Raw genomic sequence first — 12,179 nt, 5'->3', positions numbered from 1 at the left:
CACACGATGTTATATAAAATTTTATAACAGCCATTGTATGAGCACCATAAGATTAAAGTCTAAGAAAACATTTTGCTCTCGCGTTCAAGAAAATTGCAACATGTACGGCAAAATGTACGGAACAATACAGTGCCTACATTAACTATCAAATTTAAAGCACATTTTTCTTAGAATTTACACATTTACTACCATTAATATCTCTTGAGTCTAAAGTCTGAATGATTTAGACGACCGGTCTGGCCTAGTGAGTAGTGACCCTGCCTATGAAGCCGATGGTCCCGGGATCGAATCCCGGTAAAGGCATTTATTTGTGTGATAAACACAGATATTTGTTCCTGGGTCATACGTATCTAGGACCCATAGTACAAGCTTTGCTTAGTTTGGGACTAGGTCGATCTGTGTAAGATTTTCCCCAAATATTTATTATTTGTTATAATATATTTATTCTGGCTCATTTATAATTCAAAATGTTTTTTCAGCTCAGTGACATGATGTTCAGTGACGCTTCATCTACAGCAGGTAATATTTCAGTTATTCCTTATGCTAGGTACCTACACGATCGTTGATATATGACAAGCTAAAGAATATGCGATAATATTTTTTCTATTTGCAGAGGGTTCGGGGGCCACTGAAACGGAATTCGACTTCAGCTCTTTCTCGACCGTAACTGGATCAGGTATGTATGGACAATTTTTTGTTGTTTATCAACGCTTCATCAAATTTGCATTCAGAAAATAAAATTTGCTGTATGCGTGACAGTAGGTACATAGTATGAAAAAATAAATCATAATGTACAGGAAAAAGTAGCAAGTAGCATTTTATCCGTTTTTTCTCCTATTCGCATATTCGTTGCGCATAGTTTTAGCAGCTACATCTAATATTGATACTGATGATATTTTACTTTTATTTTTAGATATGACTGAATTAGGCTCTGGCGAAACTGACTTAACCACGGAGTCTGGATCTACGGTTACTGGCTCCGATTTGACAGAAGAAACTGGCTCAACAAGTTCGACTGAAACCGGAGAAACCTCAACACCTGGCTCAACAGACACTAGCTCAACTGTGTCAGGCAGTGGTGAGTTCACACAGGTTATACTTTATCCAGGTTTTAAATACATTACTGAGAGAAACAATATATAATATTATATACGACACTTATGCCGTTCCTTGTTTTAAACATATGCCAAAAATGTCAAGAAAGTAACCGATTTGAGCATCAGATAAAAATAATAATGTATCTATAAAATTTTACCTTCCTATTTTGCCATGTGAAAACAAATACGCTGTATTACAATCAATTATTATTTGCGATGTATATAGTCTAGTACTGTCCTCTTTTGATAATGTTTGCACCGATTAGTATTGATTAAAACACCTTTTACAGATACAACTGGCTCGGAAGAGACTACAGAAACATCATCTGGATCATCAGGCTCAGAGGTGACCGAGGGCACGGGCTCCACAGTGGCCGGTGAGACCACGACGCCGGGCTCCACTGTGTCTGGAGAGACCACAGTGTCAGGATCCACGGACAGCTCTACTGAAGTCTCAAGCAGCGGTAAGAGCTTATATTACTGGCTCGGACGATACTACTGAAACATCGGCTGGATCATCAGGCTCAGACTTGATAAGCATAAGACAGCATAAGTATCCACGGACAGCTCTACTGAAGTCTCAAGTAGGGGTAAGGTTTTATATTACGGGGTCGGAGGAGACTATTGAAACATTGTCAGGGTCATAAGGCATAGACTTGAGGGAAGCGACGGGCTCCACAGTGGCCTGTGAGATCACTACGCCGGGCCCCACGGTGTTTGGAGAGACCATGGTATCAGGATCCACGGATAGCTCTACTGGAGTCTCGAGCAGCTCTTATATAATATACTTACTTAATTTGTGTTTTTTATTCTGTGAACTTAAAATAACTACTACTTAATGTTATAAATGTGAAAGTAACTCTGTCTCACATTATTTACTTTAACATGGGACTTAATCGCGTATAATATATTTTTCATATTTACCACTAACTAAAATTTAAACAGTATTATACGCGATTAAGTCCCGTGAGTAAATAACTCTTTCTCTCTCCCTATCAATTTACCTTTTAACGCCAAATTACTGTACCTACCATTTATATGATTTGCGTTCCGGAGAAGGATGTAGGTTAGTTACCCTAACTTAGGCATAAGCCTTATAAGAGCGTCTAGGGACAATACTTGAATGATAATGCAATAAGTGCATGTGTATTTTAGGTGATACCTCTGCCTCGGAGTCTAGCTCAGACTCCAGCTCAGCGGTGGCCGGTGAAACCACAACAGCCAGCTCCACTGTGGCCGGTGAAACCACAATAGGCGGCTCCACTGTGGCTGGTGAAACCACAACAGCTGGCTCCACTGTGGCCGGTGAAAGCACAACTGCTGGGTCAACCGTGGCTGGAGAGACCACAACCCCTGGATCCACAGTCAGTGGCTCAACTGGGGTCTCGAGCAGTGGTGAGTAACTATTACAGAGCCATTCTTACAGATTGAAACAGTAGGTATCTAATCAAACAATGCTGTCTCTAAGAGTAAGGCTAAAGAATTTGCTTATAAAGTGAGACAGCATTATCTATGATTTCTATAGATACCGGGCCTACTTTCTTGAGTTTGATATCTCATTGTCTGATGAAACAAAAATCGGTGAAAATAGTGCTGCGAATGCTGCGATATGCGCCGATAATTATTTAATTCAAATATCAGACGTCTTCTTAATTAGAATATATTTCAATTCAGATGCTACCAGCTCAAGCGAGCCTACTGAAACGACCTCCGAAGAAACGACGCCAACTAGCTCAACTTCTGACTCGACGACGGATAGCTCAGAGACCACAACATCAAGCGGGGAGACCACAACACCCGGCGGGGAGACCACTACACCCGGTGGTGCGACCACTACTCCTGGCGGGGAGACCACTACACTTGGTTCGGGAACGACGACCTCTGTGGCAGGAGAAACCACAACGGCTGGCTCTAGCGAGACTATATCTGGCGGATCGACGGTCTCAAGTGATGGTAAGTAAAACATTTGGTATTAAAAGGGTTTATAAATTTATGTAAAAGGATACTTAACATTAATTGAAATTTAATAAATTAAAAATAGCATAGAACGGTTCCTACAAGCAGTGCAAGTGCTACTTAACACACAGCTTTAAGAGCAACCGAATTTTGATCGATACCCTCTTGTACACAGTTATTGTTGTTGTGTTGTGTCTGTAAGAGATCGCTCTTTAGCGATAAGACCGCCTGTGGTCTGCCTCTACATTTTATCAATTGTTTATTTCCTTGTACCTTTTTACTGAGGTGTGCCAATAAAGAATATTCTATCTATCTACACAGGTTCGTCTACTAGCCCTGGTGATATCAGTTCAACTACCGAAGGTGGCACTACATTAAGCGGGCCTACCGAAACTTTCGGTTCTTCTAGTGAAACTACTGAAACTGGTGGTTCTTCGCCTAGTGGAACTACTGAAGCTGGCGGCTCTTCACCTAGTGAAACCACCGAAGTTAGCGGCTCTTCTCCTAGTGGAACCACTGAAACTGGCGGCTCTTCACCTAGTGAAACCACCGAAGTTAGCGGCTCGTCTCCTAGTGGAACCACTGAAGTTGGGGCCTCTTCATCTAGTGGAAGTACCGAAACTGGTGGCTCATCTTTATCTACTACGGAGGGTGTTTCTGGCTTGACTGAGAAAGGCTCATCCACAACTACCGAAGCTGGGGAGACTACTTCATCAGGTAGCACAGGAAGCGAAGGTTCCACAGAATCAGGCGCCACTGAGTCGACTACAGAAGCCGGTTAGCATATATGTATTTTTTTCTCTTCCGTAGTCTCAGATTTTATGCTTCCCAAACAAGCTTACTCAAAGAATAATAACACGACGATTGACCTTGAAAGGGACTAAATCCTTTATTTTCAAACTTGAGCCGTAATTTTTTTACTTCCTTGTGTAACTTAGCATATTAGATACTACCTATATATTTATGGCTTTTGTCTGGGAACAATATCACTGCGTTTATTTCTGGCACCTAAAACATGTCTCGCAAAGTATCTTCTAATAATTATAGTTGCTTTTAATAATGACACTTTTCCACGCAGGAACTGGATCTACTGAGAGTATTTCATATGGATCAACTGACGGAACTACCGAATCTGATGAAAGCAGTAAGTATAGAAATTGTTGGAACTGTAAGCAAAACCTACTTTTTTCAAATTCCTCATTCATTAATATATCTTTTAATAAAGATTTAAACCATCTTTAACCGACTGGCAACCAAGCTTCCAACGCCCAGTGGTCGCTGTGATCGTGGACGAGACGCATTACAATTAGGTGACCCCATCTTCTACCCAATTGGAAACTACCAAGTTCTTAGTAGTCGGAAGTCTTGTTACCAACCCCATATTAGGCGCTTCAAAATATTTTTCTTTCAGCGCGTTGGGATATGTCTACCATACTGTCGACGAAGTCGCCGCGCTGCAGACCAAGGAACAAGCCGGCCAAGTGCGTCAGCAGCAAGTTCGGATGCTGTCCAGATAAGAAGACACCCGCTGGTGGGCCTTTCGATGAAGGTAAGTGACGAGATTTCAAACGCAAAGCTTACCTACTCATTCTCACATAATTATGAAATAATTACGCTTGGTAGTTAGGTATTTAATAATGTCTTTTACATTGCATATGATGCTACTTTACCGCACTAGTGCGATAATTAGCACATTAAGTGACGATGTCGAAAATTTTAAGGGCTATATATTATGTACTGTAAAGCGTTATACGATATATGTGCGAGTAGGTAATAACTAGAATTTCCTGTTTTTCGCACTTGTATTGTAATGTACTATAATGCATTGATATATTTCATGCAACACTTTTCACAGTAGGTATACATATAACGCTGTCACTTACGATAATGATGGCTTATAAACCATTTGTTTTAGGCGATCAAAATTTAGAGTCAGGCCGTTTCTCTCCGTAGCATAATTTCGTGATTTCCTTATAAATCTATTTGGCAGTTCAGTACAAGTCATGAGATTTGTACTGAACTGCCAAAATCCGCGCCAACTTTCGAGCATAAACCCAAATGCCCAAAGTCATACATTATCCAACACAAAAGACCGACCGCAATCAAGTTTGAAATACAATTAAATTTTCCAGGATGTCCAAGCCCAACCACTTGCAAGGACACTAAATACGGCTGCTGCCCCGATGGCGTGTCTCCCGCGGGAGGCCCACGCAACAGGGACTGCCCTGTGCCCAACTGCGAGGAGACCCTGTACGGGTGCTGCAAGTCTGACCGCAAGACACCGGCCGAAGGCAATGACCAGGAGGGGTGCCCGCCGGCTTGCAAGTTCACCAAGTAAGTAATTTGAGATTGCTTATTTGTTTTACCAATACAAAATATGTTTTCAGACTTTCTTGTGCACCTTCGCCAGAGGTGCCCGGCGAACTCATTCCCTAGGTAGTGAAAAATGTGCAGGGCCGTAAAGAACATATGCTTTTGTTATATGAAGAATAACATTTTCAAATCAGGTTATCAGTTTAGGACCCAGTCCTTCCTTCTCAAACCCTCTTTGTTTGCTATTTTTTTAACAACACAGAGAAATTATTGTCGCAACACGTGACGCTATCCTCCATGGTCAATTTAATTGTTTGTCACCATTATATTCAAATAAATACGTGTTGTTCTAGGTTTGGTTGCTGCGCGGACAATGAGACCAAAGCCACTGGACCGCATAAGGTGGGATGCCCTGAAACGTCTACAACAACAGGTACTTAAAAATAACCAAGTCAATTTAGTGATTCGAGGATAATGCTGCTGCTTAAAGCCGGTATTCTTTTCTGCTAACGAAATACATATTGTAGGTATAAAGGAATCCTTTTCTCATGATTTATCCGAATCAAAACTTGATCAAAATTATAAACCGAAATATTTATTTTAGAGGCTCCCACGGAAGCAACTACGGAATCGGATGCATCGACAGAAACGGGATCTACAGAAGAAACGACCACAGAAACGACAACCGAACCTGTTACCGAAAAATGCGAAATCGTCAATGGTTTGTAAAAGTCACTCCTTAATCCTCCTCCTAATTCCTCCAAAATAAAATAAAACAGAAACGCTGCTATGTTACAAATTGTATATAAATACTTAGGTAATCCTTGCTCTTATATTACTGATACTAATCTACATCTCGAGTGCCCCAATTTCTCTTAGGTCTAAATGTTTTTTAAAGGAAAAGAAGTGTGCCACCCATGCAGTACGTCCGAGTTTGGCTGCTGCGACGACGGTGACACAGCGGCGCACGGACCCAACAAACTGGGCTGCTGTTTGCTCACGCCGCACGGCTGCTGCCCCGACAACTACCAGCCGGCGACTGGCCCCAATCTAGAAGGTACACTGTTTTACTGTCTCGTATAGTTTTGGCCAAATATGGGAAGGCAAACCTTTATAAGTAGATGCAGGGTGCCAAATTATAAAATACACCACTGCTGTTTGTTTTGTCTTATGAAAGAATCATTGTGGGACTGCAATGCGTCAGATCACAATGGCGTTGCAAATTGAAGAGACGGTAGCACATGTTTACTGTATTAGAAACTTTTATAGTAAGGAACTAAGGAAGCAGTTTTTCAATTGGAAGCGCTGATGTGGCTAATATAATCTTCATCGATTCATCACATAAAATAAAACAGAGGCGCCTTACACGAGCACATCTGCCGTCTTATTGGCTAATTTTTTTATTGTCATTTACAACATTAAATGTTTGCTTTACAGGTTGTGACTGCAAGAATGCACCTTTCGGCTGTTGCCCCGACCAAACGAGCTACGCCACAGGGCCCAATAACACCGGCTGTGGCTGCGAACATACTCCGCACGGTTGCTGTCCTGACAGGTACCACCCCTGGCAATCCTAGCATTCAACTCCTTTTGAGTTCTTTGCGTGCAACACACCTCATATAGACTGTGACTATTATAATACACATTTTAGTGATGCTGGCTGTTATTTAAACGAAAACAACACCGTTCTTGATTAGATTAATAAGACAGCCTTAGCAAGAGTTCCGTGCATATTCAAGCTGAGGAAGCAAGAGGGTGTCGTCACAGCGAGAGTGCACGGCTGTGTGGAGCTAGGTTTCCCAATAAAACCGTGTAGCTCGTTGTTTTCAGAAGATCCTAACATGAAAACAAAACAAATGTCAAAAGCTATAAATGCTTTAATTCCAAAATCTCAATTTCTGCCACCAGGCACACCGAAGCCACCGGCCCTAACTTCGAAGGCTGCAGTTGCCACACGTACCAGTTCGGCTGCTGCCCCGACGGCAAGACGCCCGCTGTCGGTTTCAACCTCCAGGGCTGCCGCTGCCAGGAGTCCCAGCACGGCTGCTGCGGCGACGGCGTCACGGCTGCCACCGGCCCCAACCAGGAGGGCTGCGACTGTGCTTCCAGCAAGTATGGATGTTGCCCTGACGGAGTTACAGAGTCACAGAGCAAGAACTTTACTGGTTGTGCTGATGCTCCTGTTAATAAACAAGGTAATTGTGGGCCTCTTATCATAGGTACTTATTTTCCCCCAGCCCATTTTCTGTTGTCGTGGCACCTATTTGGCTTGGGCAGGTTCGGTTGAGTTCTAAACGACATGGAAAACTATTATTTTCGATTGTTTCTAACCGTGGACCCCTGATTGTCATCTGGTAGATTTCTACCATTTATCAAGATATTTCAGGCTCTTGAATGATGCCCATTGCCAAAAAAATGTCTTACAATGTCTAACAATCCTCGTAAAAACGCGGCGGGAGAAACAATACATTTTTTAAGTTTAAACTCAATTTTATGCAGTCTGTAGGTACAGTTGCCATTAACAAATAATATGTAGGTAGTGTTCAGGGTTCTAATAAATCTGAAACGTGCCTTCTAACGCCTCATCTGGATATTGAAGTCGTGTTTAAGACGTCTGTGAGCATCTTGTTTACATCGATACACTTGATGGCTACTAGACTTAAAAACCCCCGTTTCCCGCAGCGGCCTGCGCCCTGCCGTATGAGCAAGGTCCGTGCACCAACTACTCCATCCAATGGTTCTACGACACGGACTACGGCGGTTGCTCCCGCTTCCACTACGGCGGCTGCGAGGGCAACGGCAACCGGTTCGCGGATAAGGCCGAGTGCGAGGATGTGTGCGTCAAACCTGCTCCAAGAGGTAACACATACACGTTTACATACATGTTTGTTTTCTATCACTCAGGAGGACAGAGTTTCCACATGCTATATATTAATGACACACCTATATCTTATAATTTTTTCATGATGATCATCTGATTTAATGGTCTTGGCCTTTTTTAGGACTTCTCTGATACATTCGGAAAATCTTCCTATCATCGTTTCCATTGTTTTCATTCAATTGCATGATTATAGTGGACAAACAGTCTGTTTGTTTTAGCCCATAGAACTTTTTGCCCACGAATCACACACATGTGCCTTTTAAAACATTCAGTCTAATACATTGCAATTTCCAGACGCTTGTCACCTACCCAAGGTGAAGGGCAGCTGCACAAACAACCCATCCATCCGGTGGTACTACGACGATACTTACCAGAGATGCCTGCAGTTCCACTACGGCGGCTGTCTCGGCAACGCCAACAACTTCGACAAGCAAGAAGAATGCGAGAAGCAGTGTGCGCCTAAACATGACGAAGGTAATTTATCTCCAATATTTCCAATATTTGAAACCGTTGTCACTGCATATGAACTTCCTAGAGTTTATGTGATGAACTGTAACCAGACACCAATTTGCTATCTATCCGCTGGAGTACTAAGAATCTAAGCTCGCGAATCGTGCGAAACGCAATTTTAACTGAAGCTTAATGAAAAAAGCCCCGTTTACACGGTTTCCAATGAAGCGTCCTGCAAGAAGGTAAACTCGTAGGTATCCAACCGTGTGATAGGTGGTTTACCACCAATTTCTATTTTTGGCAACGACTGTAAAGTCACTATATTTATACCATTGAAACACGCTATATCGTGGTATACTTGGTGTTAACAGAAGAACAGTGCCAGCTGCCCATCGAAGAAGGCCCATGCGCCGGCAACTTCAGTCGCTGGGGCTACAACGAGACCACGGGACGCTGCGAAGAGTTCTTGTGGGGAGGTTGCGAGGGAAATCCTAATAGGTACAACGACGCTTATATTTCTGCATATACACTTAGGAGCAAAACTGTCCCAATAGTAGCACATTAGTAGAAGGGGGAGTCGATCAAGGGGAGGGGCACATGGTTAATTACACAACCAGAGGCGGCGTTAGGCGTGGGCGACGTGGGCCCCCGCCTACGGCCTCGCGGTACAAGGGGCCTCGCGCCTCAAATAAGTACCTTCATCTGGGTAAAGTAAAAATGCCAGTGCCACCAGAGGGCCTCGCAAAATGTACCTTGCCCACATAAAATTTTGATCTTGCCCCGCCACTGTACATAACAGTATTCCTTGAAATTTTCTAAAAATCGACCTAACATATGATGTACTTGGCATTTACGGTTATTTTGTCATTTCGAATCGAAAAGTAGAATAAAAACACATTTTTAATTTTTCCAATATTTCTAGTTCCTGATCCGCCTGCCTATTGGCGTGAACTGTGAATATCAAATTGTTAATTCTTATCAAAATTCTTATCTAAATCAGAATTAATAAATTTATAGTTTAATAAACACTAGAATAACACACTTTTTTATGGTGTAGGTTGCATGGTGGTTTGTTATAACCTTGAAACCTGATCGTGTTCAAAGTCCATTACGTGACCTTTCTCACAAGTGCAAACACGACTATGATACGATATTCCATCATGGAATGTCAGTGCCTATCTTCCGGCTTCATGATCAGACCTTGAAACCTGAACGTGGTCAAAGTTCATTACAAGACTTTTCTAACAAATCCAAACACAGCTATGATACGATGTTCCATCATGAAGTTCCAGTTCATATCTTTCGGCTCCATCATCAGATCAGTTTGACAGTACCATATTATTGTATTGTCATCAGAACTACATACAGCTGCCAATTTTCATGACCCTACAATCCTTGGAAGGTGGTTAAATTAGTTACCTTAGATTCCATTACATAGTTACATACAGGTCGACCTAATAAAAGCGTGTTAAAAACACAACAGATTCATACCTAAATTCGTTGCTTACTTACATTTTACTCTGCGCACTCTCAACTTCAACAATTTTCAGGTTATAGGTGGAGTATAACATTAAATTCTGACGCACTTTACAGGTTCATATCTGAGGCAGCTTGCATGCTGAAGTGCAATCCACCAGGCACAAAGAAACGTAAGTATATAATTTACCTATAGGCAAGTTCAATTATCAACAGATTGTAACACTAAACACTTACTTTGACTTACTTTTTGAGGCCTTTGGTTAAATGTGCATGAAATGTATGATATCTGATTTCCTTCTTTTTTATCGCACGTTGGTTATGGTATACCTAAATTGTAGATTAGTGGTTATGGTTTTCTAGTAGATTCGTTGAATTTTCTCTATTATGCTAACACATTTTTCTAGCCGCTTCTTATGCTCAAACGTAGTCTGCGCTGTTGTTCTTGTATTTATCTAGTCTATACTTATCTGTCCACCTTATGGGCTCAGGTCTGGTCTCAATTATTAGTACATATTAAATCACTCGTTTTGGAAGGAAGAGAATTCATTACAAATACTCTGATAAGGTACCTATTCCATTGAATTATAGACCCTATACGTTTACAAAGTATCCACTTAAGTAAACAGCAGAACAAATCGTGAGAGCATACTAGGCGCTCAAAAACCGGGTGGTGGTTTTCTAACTTACTCCCTATATACCGTACAGCCGTATGCGAGCAACCTCAAGACGCAGGCAACTGCACTGAGAACCTTCCTTACTGGTCCTTCAACCGCGACGAAGAGCGATGCGTTCCCTTCTATTATGGTGGCTGTGGAGGCAACGACAACAAATTTAGCAATCAGAAACAGTGCGATGAAGCTTGCCCTAAATCATTTGGTAAGTTTCTATAGGATATAATATTTAACGAACGGAGAAAAACATAAGATCCAGTTCCTGTATTAATATCTAAAGACCAAATGCAGAATATTAGTATAAAAATAGGTATACATAAGAGTTGACGCAGTAAGTTTTAGGGTTAAATGTTGTGTTGGTGTGTGTGCAGCCGGGGACTGGGTTTTGGCTTGTAGATAAAGGGATTGGGTTTAAAAATGTTTTATGCTTATTCTAAATCAGTAAACCGCTTGCATGCATGGTGCTTGTACTTCCAAGATTTTCGAAAATTTTTCGTAAGCAGTCAATTTATTTGCGGCTAAATGATACTGATCTTGGCATGCAATGCATAAAAAAAATCTTTCCTTTCCTATGTTACCTATCTATTAAAAATAAATATGACCATTCTTTATGTACCTATGTTTTTCATTACAATTATATACGAATCTTACTCAAAGTTGTATGTGCAGTGAAAGACAAGTGCACCCTGCCAGCGTCACCCGGAGAATGCAGGCAGTTCCGCTTGCGCTGGTTCTTCGACACCAAACATCAACAGTAAGTTTAACTTTCACTATCTAAATTAAGAAACACACACTTTACTAACTTTTAGATTGTGTTTATGGTTCTCTCAAGATGTACGGGAACATAAGCTACTCTAGGCTGCTCTGTGTTCTGGTTTCTCGCGTATAGCGTTTAAATTTATTTGGACGAAATATCTGAGACTTTCATTGTGGTTATGGTTATATTTTTCAACTGCATGTATAGGGTGTAATTGATTAAATTGTGATGTCGATAACTAGTCCATGATGCAGCGGTTGTAATGTTTCCCGTTTCATATTCAGATGTCGCCAGTTCCCGTACGGTGGATGCGGTGGCAACGACAACAACTTCGAGTCAGAGGATGTGTGCAACTTGGAGTGTAACCGCCCTGCCACCCCGCCGCCAGCACCGGAACCTGAAGGTAACTTTCAAAACATTGTTGAAGCAGTATCAATCTACTCGCAGCCCTCGCTGCCCAACGGACCTAACTTATCAGCGAACAACTTCTTGTGTCGGATGAATCAACTACGTTTGGCATTCAACAACTTCTTAACAGAGGAGCAGTTTGACGAAGAACTATTGGCGCTTTGCAG

The 12,179-nt window shown here is 41.8% G+C and overlaps 1 protein-coding gene across 6 annotated transcripts in view; it reads left to right on the top strand.

Moving 5' to 3' along the window:
- LOC133528597 (papilin) overlaps nt 1–12,179 on the top strand; it is a 149,453-nt gene that overhangs the window by 114,192 nt on the left and 23,082 nt on the right. For 5 of the 6 annotated variants that reach the window (XM_061866035.1, XM_061866037.1, XM_061866038.1 and 2 more), the window contains exons 17-38: nt 480–519; nt 614–676; nt 914–1,078; nt 1,388–1,561; nt 2,253–2,492; nt 2,772–3,050; nt 3,375–3,830; nt 4,132–4,197; nt 4,465–4,602; nt 5,186–5,387; nt 5,720–5,799; nt 5,971–6,087; nt 6,265–6,423; nt 6,804–6,921; nt 7,275–7,561; nt 8,049–8,225; nt 8,542–8,721; nt 9,069–9,195; nt 10,291–10,346; nt 10,882–11,052; nt 11,517–11,601; nt 11,889–12,007. In XM_061866035.1, the coding sequence (XP_061722019.1) occupies nt 480–519; nt 614–676; nt 914–1,078; nt 1,388–1,561; nt 2,253–2,492; nt 2,772–3,050; nt 3,375–3,830; nt 4,132–4,197; nt 4,465–4,602; nt 5,186–5,387; nt 5,720–5,799; nt 5,971–6,087; nt 6,265–6,423; nt 6,804–6,921; nt 7,275–7,561; nt 8,049–8,225; nt 8,542–8,721; nt 9,069–9,195; nt 10,291–10,346; nt 10,882–11,052; nt 11,517–11,601; nt 11,889–12,007 (3,499 nt within the window). The remainder of the gene's footprint in view (nt 1–479; nt 520–613; nt 677–913; nt 1,079–1,387; nt 1,562–2,252; nt 2,493–2,771; nt 3,051–3,374; nt 3,831–4,131; nt 4,198–4,464; nt 4,603–5,185; nt 5,388–5,719; nt 5,800–5,970; nt 6,088–6,264; nt 6,424–6,803; nt 6,922–7,274; nt 7,562–8,048; nt 8,226–8,541; nt 8,722–9,068; nt 9,196–10,290; nt 10,347–10,881; nt 11,053–11,516; nt 11,602–11,888; nt 12,008–12,179) is intronic. The other variant, XM_061866036.1, reaches the window with a different exon arrangement.

This window comes from Cydia pomonella, chromosome 19, assembly GCF_033807575.1.
Source record: "Cydia pomonella isolate Wapato2018A chromosome 19, ilCydPomo1, whole genome shotgun sequence".
Lineage (NCBI taxonomy): Eukaryota > Metazoa > Arthropoda > Insecta > Lepidoptera > Tortricidae > Cydia > Cydia pomonella.
Note: the sequence above shows the minus strand (reverse complement) of the source record. Positions and strands in the feature narration are given on the sequence as shown.